We start from the raw sequence: 21,896 nt of genomic DNA on the forward strand, positions 1-21,896 counted from the left end.
GTTGTGCTGACTGTCTAGGGCGGACTGTCCGGCCGTAGATGGCGGATGGTACGCCACACATGTTCAAAAACATCCAGAGGCGTGGATGTCTCTGGTGAGAAAAAGCTTTGAAGGGCGGATGGTCCGGCCCTGTTTGGAGACGTTGTTTACCTCTGCTTGGAGAAAACTGCCAAGGGCGGTCGGTCCGCCCTACTAACATGAATTTTTACAGAGACGTCTGTGGCTTTGTTTAGGCTAAGAGGTTGAACGGCAGATTGTCCGCCCCTAGAGCGCGGACGGTTCGCCGGTCATTTGTAGAAAACATCCAGAGACGATTTCATCTCAGGTGGTCTGGAAGTTTGAACTGCGGATGGTCCGCCGGGGCTATAACGGTCACTTCTGACACGCAATCATTGCACTCTGACTCACTGGTCTTGAATGGCGGATGGTCCGCGATTGCGTAGAAAAGAGTGTAACAGCTAGTTTTTGAGGGAAACTCTATATATACCCATTGGCCGGCCATTTGAGGACTCTCTTGGCCACTTAAAGCATTCTTGACACAATTGAGCTGGTCAATGTAGCCAAGTCCGACCACCAAGTGTGAACGGAGGAGGTTACCTCCCAAAATATTGGTCGAAGTCTTGGCACTGCTAGCCAAAATGCCAACACTGCCCAAATGTGTGTGTCAACTCTACAGTCAACAAAGAGATGTCTCCAGGTCTCAGGCTCCTAGCGGTAGAGTGGACACACCCCATTGTTTGGCCATCCCCTTGCACTTAGTCGGTCCGCCAGCCAACTGAATAATTTGCATTGGGGGGGGGGGGGGGGGGTGGGCGCAAACCTTCCAGAAAATCATGTTGATGTTTGTGTTCATGGATCCTATGTATTGTGCCTGATAAGCTGTCCTTGTTGTATACTCTTTAGATGCGGTGAATTCCCAATTGATTTCATTGTACTGAAGGGTTCAGGTTCACTTGATGTACGGTCTTCCAGAGCTGTACAAACTCAATGAAGTGGCCAGCTGAGAAAGCAAGGCTCTGAAGATCCAAGTCTCTAATCCATGCATTTCCTGCAAGCGCTTCGCTGAGCGAATGATTTTTCCTCTTTGATATCTTATAAATGGACGGGGCGACATCCTTTTGGGACATGCCCTGCAACCATGCACTACTCCAAAAGGCTATGTTTTCTCCATTGCCAATCGTGAGGGTTGTTGATGCCGCAAAAAGCTGGTGATCTGTGGCATTGCATGGGAGATCTTCACCCACCCACAGCCTGTCTCGACAAGCACGCCAAAGCCATCGTAAACGCAACGCTCTAGCAAACTTGCCTAGGTGAAGAATTCCAAGCCTCCATTCTTAGTTGGTCTCGCTGATCTAACCCAATTAACCTTGCATTTTTCTCTTGTTAATTTCTCTATGCCTACCCACAAAAATTGCTTCCTCTTCGCATCAATCTCTTTCAAGGTTTCCTTAGGGACCTTGAGTGTTGTTAAAAAATAGACGGCTTGTGATGTAAGAATAGACTTGACGAGCGCTAGACGCTCCGCATGGTTTAGATTTCTCCCGTTCCAACCACATAATGGCCTTCTCGGGTAATTCTGATTGGCGAGGAGGATCGGGTAGTGGTCTGATAGTGACGTGGAGAGCGCGTGAAGGACGTGTGTGTCGAAAGCAGTGTCCCATGCATTCTGCATTGCAGAACACATGATCCAACCTTGCAAGTGTGGGGTTTCGTCGCTCGTTACTCCAAGTACAATTGCGGTTTTGTAAATTAATTTCTCTAAGGTCGCACTTATCTAACGCATCCTTGAATTGTCCCATGAGCCGTCGATTTAAGTTGCGGTTATTCTTGTCGCTCGCCTTGTAGATGAGATTGAAGTCCCCCAGGATCAGCCATTGCGTGCCCGGTGACGGCTTTATGTTCCTCATATCTTGAAGGAGGGCCCACTTCCTATTGTGCCTCGCAGGTCCATACACTGTCGTGAGGAGTAAGGAGGTGAGGTACTCTCTAATCATTACTGTTGCAGAGATGTGGAAGTCGTGAGGAGGAAGGAGGTTAGGTCCTCTCTAATAGTTACTGTTGCAGAGATGTGGAAGTCAACCATGGTGCCGTTGGTCAAGCTCAATGTGGTCATCACTGCAGAGAAGAAGGATCCCTCCCCTAGTACTTGACAGATCGACCCGTTGCAGGCCTGTGTGCAAAACGGTTGAGATGATGACCACCTAAGTAGTTTGTTGTTGCCGCATCCAAGATACTCAGTTTTGTTTCTTGCAGGCATGCAATATGGCAGTAGGTTGAAGCATTTGTTTGATGTACCGTGTCTCACCGTGCGGGTAGGTTCAGGTCGCGAACGTTCCAACACAAAATCTCTAGATTATGGCTTGTCATAAGCAACCAAGCAACAACGCTTGGTTGGCAGACAACGGCAGCTGCGAAGGCTAGCCCGAGCAATTACATCGGTAACAGCTTGGAGGGAAACACACGGAGAGTAGAGGCTGAAAAAGCGCCAATGAGTTCGCCTTTAGGCGACAGACGACGGCTGAACTGCAGCAGCCAGAGTTCATAGTCATTACATAAACAACCCTTGTGAGGCGAAGCCAAATGATCAGTAGCAACATTGTAGGTAGAAATAACATATGTAGATGCGTTGATCCCATTGGCAGAAGAGGTTGCTTAAGCTGCCGCCTGCAGGGCTCCAGCGCTCGCTTGAAGACCCACAACTTCCATCTGCAGCCACCACGCCCTCCTGGAGCTCCGCAATCCCATCATCAACAAGGCCTGCAAGCGCGTGGTCGATCTCTGCGTCATCGTCGATGTTGAACATGGTGGTGAGAGCAGCAATCACATCCGGCGGCAGAGGGCCATGAAACATAGCAATGTAATCTTGTAGTGCAGCTTCCACAGGCGACAATTCATTATCTAGGAGCCCCAGCTTGCGAACAGACGACATTCTCGGAGCGTTGGACAGAAGAGCCCTGCAGCGTACCGTGGACGTACATGTCGAAGACCCGCCGCTGGAGCCCGCGTCGCACTGACACCGGGGACGCCTCCGGCATCTAGTTATTGCTCTCCTAAGATGGAGTTTTCTGGTTGTGCAGCAGCGGCGGCTCCGGTGGTGCGAAGAGTTAGGGATGAAAACGAAAATGGTAATTTTCGATTTTCAAGAATCGTTTTCAAGATTTTATCGACTTTTAAGGCCAAAACGAAAATGAAAACAATTATCGAAGACACAAAAACGAAAATGGTAAAATAATATGAAAGTGAAAACAAATGATTTGAGCATCCTCTGATCATTTTCGAGAACTATCGTATTTTTGAGTATTCTACCATATTTTACCGATAGAATCATAGAAATACTGTATTCACGTACAATACCAGCACTCTGTTATCTGTATTTTTAGAATCTCATATCTATATTTTTAGAGAGTCACGACTCATTTGTCCTAACCCTTAAATCACAACCTAGCAACTTGAATTTATAGTACTATGAATAATTTTTTGGATGATGGGATTATTGTCTAAATTTTTGTACTATGAAATGAGATACATGTCATGGATGAATGGATATTTGGATTAACATCTTAACCATCAGTATTTATGCACGAAATGTGACAAATTATATGGTTAGAGTTGTGTTCTAGGATTTGACATATTTTTTTTCTTCAAAATACCATTTCAATAGGTTTCGATCGTTATTGATGTGGTCTCGATCGTATATTTTTGTTTTCGAAATTACCATGATACCGATGCCATTTTCGTTCGGATAATATCATATCATTTTCGCTTTCGATGAAAAAAATATGAACGTAAATGTAGTGGAGCCTTTCACCGATAGTGACACGCTCCCGTGAACGTGTATGTACCTCGTAGGTATACTCAGCTGCTACGTTGCTGTAGGCCCCCGATTTGGTGTCCCTGTGACGCCCTTGATTGTTTCCACTTTTGCTATGTGCCTAACGCGAACGTGCGATCAATGTTCGCGCGCGCCACGCCTGATCCGCACTGACTGCACAGTGGCTTGACCCGGTTCGCTCGCTGCATGCGTGCACCTGAAGATGCGGCGGTAAAGGCCCCGCTCCATCATGTGAGCGGGGCCTCCGGCGTCAGAAGCCGCTTGGATGGATCGTCGGAGCCGAAGGGACGAGGATGTGTTTAGATCCGTAAAATAGGGGTAAAAAGGATCACTATAGCACTTTTCGTTTGTTTGTGCTAATTGTTGTCCTATCATGACCTAACTAAACTCAAAATATTCGTCTCGTCGTGTACATCAAAACTATGCAATTAATTTTTTTTATTTATCTACATTCAATACTCCATGCATGAGGTAAAAGATTTGATGTGATAGGTGAATAGTGAAGTTTGGAGAGAGAAATTTTGGAAGTGAACACAGCCAAGCTGAGAGCTCTGCACGTACACATGACGAAAGCGAAAGGAGGAAACAGTAAATCGGCTAAGTTTTGACCCAGTGTATCAAAATATAGGTTCCATTGAATAGCTCAGTACAGGCCTGGCTCAGTATTTTTTTTTGCGAAAAAGAACTAACTAGCTCAGTATGTGTTTTTTGTCTGATGATTTTCAATGGATTTTAGGTAACTTGACAAACCATAGACAGGAAGAGCAAAGCTTGTCAAAGTAGTGAAAGGAAAGCTATGGTAGGTTTCATTTTATTCACTTAATGTTGCTGGATAAACGAGTTAAATTAATTGTCAACGTTGAGCTTCTGCATGCTCAAACCAATGCGGCATTGCCTCTCTCGGCCCTCGCTCATGAAAATGATTCTTGTGTACCTATATCCCACCAGCTCCGTTCTAAACCAGTGGCGGATCTAGTAGTGGGTCTAGGAGAGCTCCCTAGGAGGAAGAAGGGAAGGAAGAAGAAAGGAATGAAGAGAAAGAAGAAAATCAGCCCCCTTAATCCATTTCTGGATCTGCCATTATCGTTCTCCTTCGTCGTATACTAGCGTATCACCAGGTAACTAAGGGTGTATTTAGATCAATTTGCATTTTGCATTTTTGTGTTTTTAAAAGGGAATCTTCAATATTTGAAGTATTAAATGTAGACTAATCACAAAACTAATTACAGATCTCGTCTGTAAACTAGGAGATGAATCTAATGAGCATAATTAATCTATCATTAGAGCATATTTATTGTAGCATTATTGTAGCAATTTAGTGTCTAATCACGTAATAATTAGGCTCATTAGATTCGTCTCGCGATTTACATTCCATTTATGTAATGCGATTTATTTTTTTACTACATTTAGTACACCATGCAAGCGGCAAGCAACTCCACCAGAAAAGCCGCTTCATCTGAGGAGGCAGAGCCGGAGCTGTTTTTGGAAGAGCCGAAGCCCTACCAAACGGGGCCTTAGTGTAGCAACTAGCAAATGCAAATCCATCCATAAAAGCGCATAAAGTAAAGCGGCAGCAGCCGAGCCCGGCATTGGGAAAGCGGCAAGCAACGGCCAATAAAGAAAAGGGCAAGGAGGAGGAGGGGCCATGGGCCATGGCATCACGACGTCGCCCCTGCAAACCACACGCACAAACTATTACTCCTCCAGCCTGGACTGCTGGGACGAACACGCTAGCTGCTCTCCCCGCCCGCTGCCCCTGCTGCCCTTGCCCTGTGCGCGCTCGCGGCCGCGGAGCGGGACAAACGGCGCGAGCTCGTGCAGAGTGGCCGCGAGCGAGGAGTGGAGACTGGAGAGGAGAGAGGCCACAAACCGAGCCGCGGGCCAATCGGAATCGCCGAGGGGGCTCGCCGCTTTCTTTAAGCGCCCTCCCGCGGTGGAGGCCGAATCACCGCTGGCCACTTTGGCATCTGCCGGCGTTCGACGCCACCACCTCCCCGCTGCATAAATACCCCCCCTCCTCCCCGCCCGTTCCCACCTCCCCCCGCTGCTCAGCTCTCCGGACCGCCCGCCCAAGGACCCGCCGCCTCCCGTCTCGTCTCCCCGCGACAGGGAAAGGCGCGATCTTGGTCGGCCCGGCTGATCGGCGGCGCCCGGTTACTCGGGTGGGTGGGTGGGACTGATGGCGGAGTAGACGGACGTGCTGCCGCCGGCGCCGGAGCCGCCCAACTTCGCGGGGCAGGCGGGCGGGCGGTTCCTGCCGGACCGGCGGGCCCCCGGCCCCGGGGCGTGGACGCTGGAGGAGAACAAGCTGTTCGAGCGCGCGCTGGCGCGGGTGGACTGGGACGCGCCCGACCGGTGGGAGCGCGTCGCCGCGCTGCTGCCGGGGCGGATGGTGTCCGACGTCGTGGCGCACTACGACGACCTCGAGAACGACGTCTGCTTCATCGAGGCCGGGCTCGTGCCCTTCCCCCACTACGGCGGCGGGTCGGCCGCCGGGTTCACCTTCGACTGGGACGGCGGCGACGACGCCGCCGGCGGCCTGGGCTTCAAGCGCTCCTGCTACATGGCCGGCGTCAAGCGCGGGCGCGGCCCGGACCAGGAGCGCAAGAAGGGCATCCCCTGGACGGAGGAGGAGCACAAGTGAGCAGCTCCGCCCGACCATCCGGTTGATCTTGCGCGCTGAATTGGTGAGATCCCCGTGCCTAGGATTAATCGACTCGCTCTGCTTGCCGCAGGCTGTTCCTGATGGGCCTGAAGAAGTACGGGCGCGGGGACTGGAGGAACATCTCGCGCAACTTCGTGACGACCCGGACGCCGACGCAGGTCGCCAGCCACGCGCAGAAGTACTTCATCCGCCTCAACTCCGGCGGCAAGGACAAGCGCCGCTCCAGCATCCACGACATCACCACCGTCAACCTCCCCGACGAAGACGGCGGCAACCCCTCGCCGTCGCCGCCCTCCGTGCTCACCGCCGCCTCGTCCACCGGCGGCCCCGTCATCTCCGAGCAGTTCGGCGTCCTCGTCGACAGCAGCCCCGCGCCGGCGCACCACTTCATGCCGCACCCCTACGGCCACGTGAAGCTCGAGCCCGGCAACTCCGGCTTCCTGGACGACTCTGTTCTGATGCAGATGCAATGCGGCCAGCTGCAGCCTCTCGGCTGACCGGCTGGTTCTCGAGCTGCAACAATGGCAAAAGGAGGAAAACAAAGCTCTCATCTCTGGCCATGCACGAGGAGGGAATCACCCCGTTGCGCGTGCCTGTTGTTGATTCCAAACAGGCAAGCAGCATCTGGGTACAACACGTTGGATCATACAGCTACGAGCTCAGCGCAACTCGCAGCCGAGCTCCGGTTCTCTGCCGTGCCGAGTGCTCCGGAGATGAGAGCAAGAACAGTAGAAGCAAAATGGACGATGCCATTCCTGCATCATTCCGCCTCTGTGTACATAAGAGCCCAACGCCCGCGGTGAAATAATTTTCGATTGGAATTGGTTTCCTGTGTTGTGGGAGGCACGGGAGAGTGTACTGCTAGATGCTCTGATTACGCTAGCTTTTCTTCTGTAATGATGCGTCATGGATATTGGATCGGTTAATGTCATGTGTTTGGTATAGCAAGTAGCATCAGCAGCGTACTGTTTGGTGTGTGTTTTTTGTAAGGGTTGTTTATCTTTCAAGCTGGGGGTGTGTATTAGTAGCATCGGTCACACTCTCATGGACCTGTGCTTTTGTTACAAATAATGATGGCGATGAAATGATTGTAGTAGTAGTTTTCATCAGCTGTTTCCTGTCGCCTTTGAGGCAATAAAACCTAAAACCCCGGCGCAGATGGATGCGGCTGTGGCTGGTGTGGGACTCCACATATTAGCGCCTTGTTTAGTTCACTTCAAAATTCCAAAATTTTACAAGATTTCACGTCACATCGAATCTTTGAACGCATGCATAAAGTATTAAATGTAACTAAACAAAATAACTAATTATACAGTTTGTTTATAATTTGCGAGATAAATCTTTTGAGTCTAATTAACTCATGACAGGACAATAATTGCTAAATACAAACAAAAATGCTATAGTACTTCAGATTATATGGCCCAAATCTCTCCCTTCTCTCCCTTCCCCTGTTGTGTAGTGCAGCCGTGCAGGAGTTTGAATCTAAGCTAGGATAAGCTTCTCAGTGACTTGTCTCCTGCGCGAAATCTAGTCTTACCTCTTACTTGCAAAGTTCAAAATTCTAAAAACAATTTCCGGCACCTGTATGGAAATTTAAATTTAGACAAAATAAAAAACACATTGCACAGTTTGTCTGTAAATCGCGGGACGAATCTAATTAGGCCGTAATTAGACACTAAATTGCTACAGTAATGCTACAGTAAATAGCCTCTAATGTCGGATTAATTAGACTCATTAGATTCGTCTCGCGATTTACAGACGAGTTTTGTAATTTATTTTGTGATTAGTCTATGTTTAGTACTTCAAATATAAAAAATGTCCTTTCGAAAACTTTACAACCTGCAACTAAACAGGCCTTGTACTTTACTACTTTGCTAGCCAAAATGGCAGCCTTGTTTTCGACTTAAAAATCGTCAATTCACAATCTTATTTATGACCACAAAATGTCAGAGGTCAGGCAGGGATGCCTACTGAACTACTCCCCTTGGCCAATGGGAACAGGGCACCGGAGTACCTGATTAGTTTAGCTGAAACGGAGGTCGTACCTTTCCAGTACCTTCCTAGACGCTGATGGAGGGAGGCATGGCTGCCGGGGGGGATGAGTTGGAGGTCCACCAATGGTGGCCGCACAAGGCATCACAGCCCCTTGTTTAGATGTATAAAATTTTGACTGTAAAATACTATACTATTTTCGTTTGTATTTAATAATTATTATCTTATCATAGATTAATTAGGCTTAAAAAATTCATCTCGTAAATTATAGATAAACTGTGTAATTAATTATTTTGTTTGGTTATATTTAATATTTCATATATACGTTTAAAGATTCGATGTGATGAAAAATCTTATAAAATTTTAGAATTTTGAAGACATCTAAAGAAGAGGACAATTCACATGGCGCCCTGCCGCGCAAAGGGCACCGCCGCACCGGCACCGGCACCGAGCCGGAGCCCACACCCGCCCCGGCGGGAAGAACCAGCGCCACACAGCGCGCGGAGCAGCGGGTGCACCGTGCACTGCACGCGGCCACAGGGTCGTGGCCTGCTCCTGTCGCCCGCCGGGCGCATCTCCTCCCGGCCCCAACTTGCGCACACATTCCCCCGTCGTGTTCCTGCAGCAGCACCCAGCACCCAGCACCCAGCACCCAGCAGATGATCCCCCCGGAAAGGGGCGTGGGGTATTCAGGGTTAAAAAAACCGGTGGTTTGACCGGTTACCGATCAAACCGGTCCGGGCCGGTTCCGGTTTCGGCCGGTACCCAACCGGCCCAAATTCAAAATTCAAATTTGAATTCAAAAAATGAAAAATTCTTAAAAATACTTCTAAGGTGCGACGAATATAATGGTGTCAAATTTTCTCAAAAATTCTTTCATTTAGTATAGTTTGCGGGGATTTGCAGTTAAAAGAAAAAAGAAAAAGAAAAAAATGGGCCGGCCCATTAAGGCCCACCGCATATGGCGACCGGTAAACCGATCAAACCGGTCGGAACTGGTTACACATGCGATTTTGAATTTGGATTTGAATTCAACCGGTTTCCACCGGTCAAACCGGTCCGGTAAACCGCTACCGGAGGGCGGCGGTTTGACCGGACCGGTCGGGAAAAAAAACCCTAGGGGTATTCCGGTGGCTTGCAGCGGCGGCGAGCGCGGGGAATCGGATAGTCTCGGTGGCCGTGCTCGTGGTGTGGGTGAGAACGGAAATGCCCTCCCGGGAATGATCTGATACGGGCGTGGGCAGCAGCCGAGCCCGACTTTTTGCTTGGTTCCGCAGGGGAGGAAAAAGGTTGATTCGTTGTTTGGGAGGAAGACGCAATCTTGGGAGGAATTCTGGACCTCCGGTGGGGGCTGCGGTATCTCCCCTGCCGTGGACAAAACCGCGAGGATCCCCGGGCCCTCCCCAGAAAGATGGGGGAAAGAAAGAGAGGCTTCCGCGGCCGCTCCGGTGTCCACCGTTCTCTTTGCTAGTGGCATCTACCAAATAGCAATGTTTTTCTCTCATACTAAATCAGCACAAGTCACCAACCAACTAATACTATTTTTCTCACAACAAATCTGCATCAGCCGCCAACTTTACAGCTAGCCAAACAGAGTAATTAAAATGAGTGGAAGAATTTTATCAGAGTTCTAAGGAAGTTTTAAGAGAAGAGTTTATTTCTCAAATAAAAGTAAGAAAAAATGGTGAGCGTTCCAAAGGGAGGAGGAATCTGGACCAACAGCGACCGTGTCCACCAGGCGATGGCGACAACAACGCAAAAGAACACTGCTTACAGGTACACAAAGCGGGACGCCACTGCTCTCACTGTTCGATGTCGTGGCACTTGACGTGCCAGTGATCACCTCACGCCGTCATCTTAAAGCCTCCCAATGGACAGGCTCCCAATGATCACCTCACGCAGTGGGATTGTTGAGCTTGGGTCTTGGGATTCGGTGTCACGGCCTCTCCGGCCGCTCTCCCCCGTCACATGGCCTTGTTTGTTTCCAGTAGCTACTGTATCAAATTTTGACTATTAATTAGAAATATTAAATAAAATCAGTTTATAAAATTTGTGCTACTCGGCGAGATGAATTTAATGAAGCCTTTGATCTATGATAAGACAATAACCATTGTAGCATTACTTTAGTTAATTATCAATTAATTACCGTTATTAGATTCGTCGCGAAAAATTACACTCATCCACCTTGTTTGGTTGAGACGATGAAATTTTTTTCACAAAAAGATGAATGAATGCATGGAGTACTAAGCGAAGTTTATTTGCGAAACCTTTTTACGGGTGGGTGTAACTTTTCGAGACGAATCTAATAACGGTAATTAATCTATGATTTGCTATAGTGATCATCCTCTAATCGTGCGGTCAAAAACCTCATTAGATTGGTCTCGCGAATTTACCAGGAGTCCTGCAGGTGGTTTTGTAATTAAACTTTATTTAATACTCTAAATTAGTAGTCAAAGGTGCAAAAAGTTTTCACAAAAATTTTTTCAGCCCAAATCAAACACAGTCATCCGTAAAAAAGTTTGACAAATAAATTTCATTTAATACTGCATGCATACAAAATTCTCTTGTAACGCTAGTTGCTCTACTAGCAACCAAACAAGGATCACAGGCCTCTGGTGAATCTTGCGTGCTGATTGGTTGGCTGCCGGTGTCCCCTTCACCGCGAACCCTCTAATAATAATACTAATAGTTCTAATCTCCTTGGTTCCCTGCACACTGCTGCGTGTCACTGTGGCATGGGGCAATATAATACAACTGCAGCAGCTACTACAATAGCAGCAGCATCACGATGATTGTTTCATGTTTGTGTATTGCTGCTATTGCTGGGCCCACCCTACCACGTACGGCTACTGTATTGTTTTTTATTTTTGAAAGAAATACTGTGTTGTATTGTATCTCTCGATGCTCAAGGCCAAGAACCACGATAGCAACTTGCGGCTGTGGGGCTGCACGGAAAGATGCATGCAATCCAACGCAAGCAAAGTGGGCGCTGCTGCGTGCCTTTCGACTTGCCTTTTGCTTTCGCTGCTCGCCTCACTGTCTTTTGGCCTCTTTTTTTCCACTCAATAGGAAATGGCAATATGCAATAGTGGGTTGTACAGTACTACAAGCTACCAGAACTAAAACTTTGTGTCGTGCCGCTTGCAACTTTATTATATTTAGCACCAGGAGATGGAGGTGTTGCCATTTTTTTTGAAACAAAGTCTTGCAATTGTGCTATATGGGTCTAGGGGAACGGTGTCTCAGAACTCCCAGCAAACGTGGAACTCTCAAGGTTGGTTGTTGTATGTAGTAAACTAGTGAGGTGACTCGCACATTTACGCGGCTAGTATTGATATTCTAGATATATCTTGTATTTTTATCCAATTATTATTTATAAACTTAAATCTTTCTCATTACATGCTACTTGCTTCAGTAATTAATAGTGCTTCTCTGCTGCTAGTGCAGTGGTGCCTCCTTTTGCTTACATCTTTCTTTGTCAGCGATGTGGCCGCATAGCAAGCACACAGCCTTAATTCTGTCACAACTGCCTATCTCCTCGGTCTTATCTACTAACATTCGATGTAGTAGTAGCAGCATATTTCTTATCTACCAGCCCTTGCAGTAATGCTGTCCACTGCTCAGTTCAACTGACTCAGTTGTTCATTTGCTACCTTCTCCACTTTATGATTCTCTTGGTCATCTGTTGCTACTATTTTACTTCTGTCGTTTGTTGTATGGCGTCATGCCTCCATGGTCTAGTTTGTGTTGTGGAACAATCGATTCAAGTTTCTTGCTTTTTGGAAGCCAAGAATCTCCATAGTGCAGAGCACACCGTTCAGAATTTCAACAACCTATGTTCATGTTCAAGTCTGATGAGCTTACTATACCAACCATGGCCTAATTGATATTGTCCTGGTTCCTGATCTACTTGTGGTTAATTTTTTTTATCTTGTGGTGTTAATTGTGAGGTGCAATAGTGTCTTGTAGCAATGTCGGCAACAAACTTTTGGAGTGTGGTAGTCTAATATAGTGCAAAGCTTAGAATTATCTTGTTTATTTTGACTAATAATAATATAATCGTGAAGGTGCATTTGGGATTTCAGTAATATAATAAAATATACATGTGGTAAAACATGTTAATTTTTTGTGTAGCTAGTATCGTATAGGTATGCACGATATGTAGTTTGATATGTAAAACGATGAATAGATTTATATTAATATAGAAATATATTTTAATGCCACTGTTGGGTAATTTATAAACATGTATATGAGTATTTTAGGCTATTTTTTTGTAATGGCAGTGGTGGATAATTTTAATTATTTTCTCCGATTAACGTGGGAATTTCTAAGTCTTGAGAGTGAACGTGGAAGCTCTGTTTGTTGGCCAAATAATAAGATAACTAGGTCTGGTTCTATCCATCATCCTACCCATCTTAGGTGCTGTTGGGACGCTTGCTACTGTTCTTTATTGTTATCTCCAGAGGGGGAGAAATGCTGCAGGTATGCCATGTAGGGATGAAAACGGACGGAAACAGAAGGAAAAACCTCATTTCTACTTCCATTTCTATATTTTTTGGCGGAAACGGGATCGGGTTCGGAAAATACGGGTACGGAAACAGGATCGGGTTACGCGGAAGTACGAAAACGAAACCAATACGGATGTTGAGCCGGAAAGAATAACGCGATCAAATATTCTCGAGTATACATTAACAAAGTCACAAAATAATATACACGTACGAAGTTATTGGTCCAATATTCACTAGTATGCCATATGTTAACATGTTAACATGCATACGTAGTGATTGGTATGTTTTTGAACATATCAATTTTTAGACATATCTTATGTAGATTAAAAATGGGATGAAAACAGAATAAATACGTGTTAATTCCATGTAAAAACGGGAGTCCTCGGAAACGAACGGAGAAACCTCATTTCTACTTCTGTAAGTACGAAAACGGGATCCCACAAATACGGAAACGGATAGACAAAAATAGAAAACGGAACGGGTCGGAACGGGAATATTTCCGTCCGTTTTCAACCCTAATGCCATGCAACCACACCAAAGTGTGCACCCTATACTACAAAACGCAACTCTAAATTGCATCAAATCCATTTAGAATTTTATATTGGTGCACTTAATGTGTAGATTTAAGGGCTACTTTTACTTTTAATAATAATATAATTGAATAATTTATAATTGCTTTTACTTTTAAGGTGGAATTGCTATGCAATATTTACTTGACCTTGACCTAGAAAAACAAAAACTAATTAACTCCCTAGCTATTGATCTACGAACTCTTCGAACAGCAACCAGAAGACTTTGGTTCGACTATGCGGATCAGCAAAGTCATCAACTAAATGGAGTAGCAAAGTCATCAGCAAAGTCATCGTGATCGTGTTGGGATTTCTTGAAATCAGGGGCGGAGCCAGCGTGGGGGCATGGGGGCTTGAGCCCCCCTACCGCCAAGAACTCCATTGGTGCTCTCCTTCTTTTGGTGAGTCAATTCAGTTGAGTCAATTCTTCACTAGTGGCAGGTAAAGCTGTGAGATGCATCCACATCGGGCCACTCTGCGTTCAAGATAAGGCTGCTTAGAGACCGAACATGTCAACAGTGCTAATTATGCTTAAAAGCAGCGAGGTGCTCGTTGATCCATTGAAACCACTAGCCGCTCGGCCTATTGTGTCCGACTCCGAGTCCGAGGAGGCATCTTCTTCGGTGCCCGCCAGAAGGTTATTGCCGGTGATCATGGAGCTAAAGGAGAGTACACCTAGTAGATTGGGCAGCGCACCTCGTGGATCGAGCAGCTCAGCTCCAAGCTCGCCATGAGGCCGCCAAGCAAGCTAGGCGGTTTGAAGAGGTGGAGCGCGTGAGCTCTGGACACACGAGAGCCGCGCCGATCATCCGAGAGAGAGCCACGCCGATGGTCTTGAGAAGCTGGAGCACCTGTGGACCACGAGCGGCACATGCGGTCGGGGAGGAGGCGATGCCGGCACAGGGAGTGACATGTGATGACCTGCCTAATGAATCTAGACTCCTTGCTATCAGATAGCTAGTATATTCAAACAGATTGTGGACCTGTTGGTCGGATTGGATATCTCTATGTAACGGTGTATTGTTGTTATCTTATCTGTAAACGGATGATTATTTGGAGGATTTCTTTTATATAAACTAGCGTAGACATGGGATTGCCAGTCGTCGTCATTGCTCGCGTTGCTCACGACATTGTTCGCCCTGGTCGCCGTGGTGTGGTCACCGCATGCCTCGCCTCGCTCGTCGGCTGGCTTGCTGCTCGATTTGACAAAAAAACTAGGTGTATAGCCCGTACATTTGTGCGGCTAGTATTAAAAATTCAAAATTTGCATGTCGTTGTATCCTTACTTAAAAATTATACTATTTTTTTACCATACATCATCCTATCATTCTGTTCATTATCATAAATTATGTCATATTGTTGGTTAAAATAATTCAAATATGATTTACCTATAATAACAATTTGATTTGTTGAGCTTTAATAATATTATACATATAATTATTCTTATTTTTGTTTTATTTTGATTGATTGTTGTTAGCTTTTGTTTTTATTAATAAGTATATGTTTGTAACTAATACATAGTTAAATGGTATTTTATATTTGATTTTTCATAATGACATTGGTGGGTGATTTTTAATTAGGCACATGGGTATTTTAGACTAATTTTTATCATAATGACAGTGGTGGGTAATTTTTATTTTTCTATTTTTCTCCGATTAACGTGTGAATTTCTAGGCTATGAGAGTGAACGTGGAGGCTCCGTTTGTTGGCTAAATAATAAGATAATAGATAGATCACGTGGAACTTTCTAGATTGGTTCCCATAGATTGAAGAAAATCCTTGGCGGAAAATGTAGCGTGCCAATAATTTTTGTATGCCAAAGAACTGCATGCGCGACAACATGTGTGTCCAGTAGTTGTGACGGAACCGCCAAATTAAAACTCTAATTAAGCTTAATGGCCGTCATTTGAACACATCGGGCGCATTAGCTTAACGGCTTAATTTGGCGATCCTTTCTCAACCCACGGCCCGATCGAAACATCACCGGTAGTCCCACGCGAAGGTGGGCGCAGATGGTACAAGCACGCCTTAAAACTTGAAAATACAAGAGTGATCACGACACGAAACATTTAGTTTTACAAGCTGAGTTCAAAACATAAATAATTTACAAAACTTTACAATAAATGTGCCTGAAGTTTGAATATAAAAGATCCTACCACTACTTTAACTTCCATCAGTTCTGCTCCTTCAAGACCGGTCAGACCGGTTCTACCAACCGGTCGGACCGGTCGGCACTGCCTGCCGACTCAACCGGTCAGACCGGTCCACGGACCGGTCAGACCGGTCTACGCAAAACAGAAAGACTGCACACTCAGCCCACAAAGTGTACAACTCGACAGCGCTCTAACCTAAGGGTCCCGCTCCTCGACCTGCCACCCCTCTGCATCCCGGCGGATGAACTTGACACAACAGGGGCAGAAATCGACGTCCGGGGTGTCCTGTAATAATAAAGGTGGCAACAAACCCTGAGTATTCTAATACTCAGTAAGGCATATCCGACCAGTGGGTATAACTTAGCCCACATATCTAGACATGCAAGGCTTTTGGCTGGTGGTTTGTTTTTGCAGAAATAGCAACTAGAAGTGTATCCTTACTTTCAACATTTTAGCCGCATATCTTATATAGCTAGACTCTCACTAAAGTTTGCATGTCTACACACATGTGGAGCATCCAAATAAGATTCAGAATTTATATTTATTTTTATATCTCTAATACCCTAACTCATTCGCTACGGTGTGACAAAGAGATCAAGGCCCTCATATCCACGAGACACGGCGAATCGATCCGATTTAACCTTGCAAGGTGGACATAACCAACACGGTACGTATTTACCCCGTCGGACTATACATGCCAACCATTCCCCTCCCCGCCTCGAACTACAGGAACCAGCCCAACGACATATGGCCAGCCGAGCTCAACGTGAGACCACCAAAAGTAAACATACACATCCCAATTCTCCGCGACTACTCGACTCGCCCCAGGAGTTGGGTGCGGGTTCCTATACTTTCGAAGCAAGGCAGTACTCGGCTTACCGGTTTCGACTACCTCCTACTCCCGGCATGCGGTTAGTACAATTCAATCCCCGATCAGCACTGCCACAACGACCAGTCCTTAATCGACACGGACGGGGCTAAGACACCCAGGAACCCTGTCCTGCTGCCAAACCTAATACCATCATCCCCGCCCGGCCTCACATCTCCATAACCATTTCAAACCACTTCAACAATACTGATGTACAAAGATAATAATGTATCTGGCGAGTAACCGGCAATTACTCGGCTTCTAAAGTTCCCTGTGTCTCGTGAGTGACACGAAGCCACCCGACTTCTACCGGACTTATTTAGCCTAGCACCGCTATCGACCTAGACCTACTAGTAAACTCAAGGAAACCTAGGGATCATGCAACTAGGGTTCCAATCAATTTCCTAATATGTAATGCGCAAGTAATAGATAAAACATATACATAGTGAATCATAATTTAAAATAATAGGACATGCACCGGGGCTTGCCTTGCGTCTGCTGCACCACCCTGGGGTTAGCCGGGCCTTGGGCCGACTCCCCGCGAACCTCGTCCTGCGGGGCTTGCCCCTGCGGCTCCGGTGGCTCCGTAACCACCTCGTATACGACCTCATCCGCCGCGGCCACTACACGTATGCATATGCATATGACATGAGAGATTGCATGCATGATTTATAAAAATATAAGAGTAACCAATAACCACTTAATTTCTAAGTGATTGTACCAGCAACTCTGATTAAGCTCCTCTCAGCCTCTGCCACACCGGTCAGACCGGTATACCCAACCGGTCAGACCGGTCTGGCCTGGGTGCACACTGAGACCGAAATCCGGAGTACCCGGAAATATACTCGGAGTATCCGGACCACCGAGTCCGGAGAATCCGGACCTAAACTCGGAATGTTTAACCCACCCCAACTCCGGAGTGTCCGGACAAATGGCCGGACTGTCCGAGCCCCTACCGGTCAGACCGGTCTCTAACACCGGTCAGACCGGTCCTACTGTCGCAGCAAGCTACCGGTCAGACCGGTCCCTCCGACCGGTCAGACCGGTCCTACCCAGACCAGAACCTAGAATCCTGGGCGTGGCAAAAATCGTCCGACAACCGCAAACACCTCCTAGGATCTAGTTCAGGGGTTCATGTGGATGCCTTTGGCCAGAGAAAACCACCTAAAAACCTTCTAGAACCAAAGATCGATCCAAACCCCTAAATTACCTTGAATGAGTCCTTTTTCCCCACAAGAATTTGATTCCACCGCACAAATTCCATCTATGCTCTAGCCTAAGGTGCAAGCCAAGGTTCATGACCAAGGAAACTACCTAAATCCCCCTAGAGCAAGAGATCAATTCAAACCACAAGCTATTACCTTGGGTCCTTGCCTCAAGAGCTTGAAACCAAGGCACCCCGGGATGGAGCACGCGGGAAGGATGATTCTCCACCCAAATGAAACTCTCTTGGGCCTTGGATCAATGGAGGATGAATGGATTTGGGTCCTAGGGTTTGGGGGAAGAATTGAGAGGAGAGGGAGAGAGAGCTCGGGCTTGAGCCGGCTCTGGTGAGGGAAGAGAGTGGTTGGGAGAGAGAGAGTGAGGTTTAAATGACGTGGGGCCCCAAAAACCACCAACTCGGGTTAGACCGGTCAGACCGGTTGCCCATACCGGTCAGTCCGGTCCGGGCCAGGCTGACAGGAAATATTTTTGGTTTGTACTTTACCGTGTGAGTTTAAAACTAATGACCTTAATTGACTTAATTACCGAGGATTAATACCTGGGTGTTACAGTAGTCCTATGAACTCTACCAAACTTAGCATCGAACACAAATCACCAGTGCCGAGTACCAACTAGCAAGAACACAACACCTGCGGGGCTGTGGCTGTGGGCCAAGCATCCGGGGTCCAGGCGCGCGGTGCCGGCGGCACGATACCGCGGGGCCGAGTGCTCTCGGCGTTGCCGATCCGCGATTGGGCGGCGGCAGCCGGGGAGGCCCCGCTCGCGTCGACGCCACGGCGCTTTTCTTTCGGGCATCTCGTCCGTAAAAGCCTCGGCACGAAGCCCGGATTCAGATTCAGATTCCTACGGGCGCTCCTGCAAATGGGCGCATAATTGAGATACCAGATTCCCCAATTCCACCGCCCTTGCTTTCTCGCGCCGGACGTCGACGGGCCACACACGGATCCAGAGCGCATCGCAATGGAAAGAGACTAAAAGAGAGGGAAAGCAGCTAGCTTCAATCCACGGGCTCACAAATAAAGCAGGATGGAAAAGTTGTGAAACATGAAGATGCTTGCTGTGCAAGGGTGCACCACCCAGCTAGCATCATCACGGGTGTTTTGAAAATCACTTGAACTCGGCGGACGCGAACCTGCTTTCCTGGCCAAACATGCTCTAGGTCGTCGGCCCGTTCCAACTGCATCAACTTTACCGAAAACGTGCTCTGTCGAATTCGGCCAGAACTTGTGTGTTTGCACGCACTGTACCAGTACGACAGCACTAGAGCCGGAAAAGGGGATGCAACGCAAACCCTTGGAAGCTAATGCTGCTGTTGCCTGTTAGTAGCTAGTGCACAATGATGCTGAGCACGCGCCCCCGTCGAAAGCCGGCACCTCGCCTCCTTTTCTCCAAAACGAGGGGAAAGCAGGGCCATCTACGGCTAGATTTGGTGGAAAGAACCTAGATCAGCCCAAGCAGGCCGGTATAGCTACTACGCGCATGCGCGGGCATAAACAAGCGCGCGTCGCCACCGACCAGCGTAGTCTATTGGCACCCGGATCACCGGTCCCCCGGCAGGTGTAGGGCATGTTTGGTTTGCTACCTAAGGCGCCACGCCTAAGGTTAGCATGCTGCCACAGATGTGGCGCACCTAACCTGCCTTAATTGAAGTATGTGTTTGGTTCATTACTCCGCCTAACATTAGGCATCTTGTAAAAAAGTGTGGTAGCTGTTTGTTTTGCTACCACACCTAGAGTTAGACACACATGAGAATGTGTGGTAGCTGTTTGTTTTGCTACAACACATAAAACTAGCCACACAAATAAAAATAGAGAAATTAACATAATAAATTGATGAACATATCAAATAACAGAACCGTAATAGTTATAATCACAATCAATGGACATAACATATCCATATGCCCATATCAAATTGATAATGTCTCCACATCATGTCAATAACAACCTTAATTGGTTCACATTAGTTACATTATAGCAAAATATGCATTAACAAAAGTGTGTAGCATCATCTAAGTGCTAAACAAATTGTTGTGAGCAACACCATCTATCTTCATAGCCATCATATATCAGCCTAGAAGAAGTGCAAAAGAATGAGCCTTCATTGACACCATCCATCTTCAGTCCCATTATGGAAAACAAATTTACGCATACGCAGCTCGCTAATACAGTTGGCTTCAGTCCCATTATACAAACGATTCAGGCGCCTTTCCCTTTCTAGATCTCTTTGTAACATAGAACCGTATTTGACATGCCTCTTGGCCAATCTATTTTCTTGCAGCTTGTACCACAACATACAAACACATATGGCAATGCAAACAAGCAATCTTCTTCTTCGCAAGTAATGATCGTAATAATAGCAATACTCAAGATATAGTTTTTTTGCACCCATCTATACAGATTGTAAACTAATTAAAATACACACAAAACACAATTTGAATCAGTAGATTGTAAAGTATTTAGGATGCCAAAATATTGATATACCTTGGAGCAGCCCCTAGCAATGTTCGTTTATGCATGCAAGAAAGAAAAAAGAATGTTAGGTACAGAAATAGACAAATGAATCTTGACCAAGATCCACGGCGTTAGCAAGCTCCTGGCCACGTAGAACATGGCCGCCTGTGCACACACGCATGCAGCTAGCCGCATGGGGGAAGAATAAGGCAGATCCACGGGACAAGGCATGGACGGACACACATCGAGCAAGCCATGCAGACGGCGCCGACCACGACGGCCACCAAATCCATAGCAGCTAGGCCCTATCGCGAACGGATCTTGAGCTTTTGCAGCATGTGCTGCCATGGCCGCCCACAGATCTGCAAGTTGACGGCTGGTGCTCCCATGGCAGCACCTGCTCCCACGGTGCAGCGGCGCTTGCGTGCTCTATGCGTGAGGAGAAGGGGAGACGCGTACCTTCAATCGGCAGCCGAAAACGGGGTCGGGGACGTCGTTCAGAGCGGAGGTGGGAGGTGGAAGCTCCGGTAACGGAGGTCACAAGCGACGGGAAGGGAAGGAGTGGTGGCGGCTGGAGGAAAATGGGGAGTGTGTGGCGTGCCTTCGGGGTGTGGCGCTCAAATCGACCGCCGCAGATGCGGCGTGAAAATTGTGTGGCATGTCGATGGAACCGCGCCTAAGAAAGTGTGGCTGACTAACTTTAGCTGTTCACCAAACACATGCCTCCGATGCTATGGCGCGCCTAAGGTTAGGCTGTGGCGCCTTAGGCAGCGAACCGAACACGCCCGTAGTTTCCCGGCAGGAGGCCGAGGGTAGTTTATTCCCCTCCACTGCGATCAGAATACTCGTCGGTTCCAATCTCCGTGCCAACCAGACCAGTTGCCTGATCAGAAGACAAGGGAAACTGCTGCTGCAAAAGCGCACTGCCCAAGAACATGCAAACCTTTCTTTCACAAAGAACATGCGAGCGTGGCAGGGCGCGTTCAGTTGACACACTTTACGCGACACGGCTAGCCGGCAAGCCCAATTATCGCCGTTGCGAAGCTCTGCACGCGGTCAAGAAGGAGGCGGAGCAAACAGGCCCCTCGGGGGGGGGGGGGGGGGGGACAGACAGAAACAGGTCAAGTTCAGCCGCCTCAGCAACCCTGGCGGTCAGATCAGACGGCAACGGAGCACCAATTGAACTGAGGCCGCCGCCGCCGCCACAGCGACGTCATGGGCGAGATGCCCTGCCGCTGCCGGCCGGTCGCTATCGCCGAACAGGCCGGGCGGCGGTCAGTGGCGTGGCGGCTGGCGCCCGGTGGGGCCAGTTGCCGCTGGCTTCTTCCGGCCGCGGCTGGTACTGGCAATGGTGACTCCAACTCTGCGTCAAGGGCCGTCCGATCAGTCGGCAGCTAGCTGCGGGGTCATTGAAGCAAGCAGCAGGACACCATGGATTCTCTCTTGCTAGCTCGGGGACCGGCCTCCCCAGCTGCACGCAATCATTACAGATTTACAATTGCAATACGTGCCTGTGCCATTGTATCTAGCAAGCAGGACACCATGGATTCTCTCTTGCTAGCGCTCCTTCCCAGGCAACGGATAGAGCCCAGAGAGTTGTAAAACTTGGGTCGTGTCACGTATGCTGGGTGTTTG

The 21,896-nt window shown here is 47.7% G+C and overlaps 1 protein-coding gene and 1 long non-coding RNA gene across 2 annotated transcripts; one reads left to right on the forward strand and one right to left on the reverse strand.

Moving 5' to 3' along the window:
* Nucleotides 1–4,018: 4,018 nt before the first annotated feature.
* On the forward strand, nt 4,019–7,606 carry LOC120667688 (transcription factor DIVARICATA-like). The gene is made up of 3 exons (XM_039947714.1): nt 4,019–4,063; nt 6,024–6,472; nt 6,568–7,606. The coding sequence occupies exons 1-3, from the start codon at nt 4,019–4,021 to the stop codon at nt 6,992–6,994; spliced, it is 921 nt and encodes a 306-aa protein (XP_039803648.1). The 3' UTR covers nt 6,995–7,606.
* A 12,086-nt stretch (nt 7,607–19,692) lies between these two features.
* LOC120665308 lies at nt 19,693–21,253 on the reverse strand. Its single transcript, XR_005671142.1, has 2 exons — nt 20,292–21,253; nt 19,693–20,199 (listed from the first exon to the last, which is right to left on the reverse strand). It is a non-coding gene; the product is annotated as an uncharacterized LOC120665308 (long non-coding RNA).
* Between the last annotated feature and the right edge of the window lie 643 nt (nt 21,254–21,896).

The sequence above is a fragment of the Panicum virgatum genome, chromosome 3N, assembly GCF_016808335.1.
Source record: "Panicum virgatum strain AP13 chromosome 3N, P.virgatum_v5, whole genome shotgun sequence".
In the NCBI taxonomy this organism is placed as follows: Eukaryota; Viridiplantae; Streptophyta; class Magnoliopsida; order Poales; family Poaceae; genus Panicum; species Panicum virgatum.

Excerpts from the sequence above, each read along its gene's own strand:
- LOC120667688 (XM_039947714.1), top strand. The coding sequence starts at position 4,019 with ATGCGTGCACCTGAAGATGCGGCGGTAAAGGCCCCGCTCCATCAT. Across the intron at positions 4,064-6,023 it reads TAAAGGCCCCGCTCCATCAT|ACGGACGTGCTGCCGCCGGC; the intron begins GTGAGCGGGGCC and ends ATGGCGGAGTAG. Across the intron at positions 6,473-6,567 it reads TGGACGGAGGAGGAGCACAA|GCTGTTCCTGATGGGCCTGA; the intron begins GTGAGCAGCTCC and ends TGCTTGCCGCAG.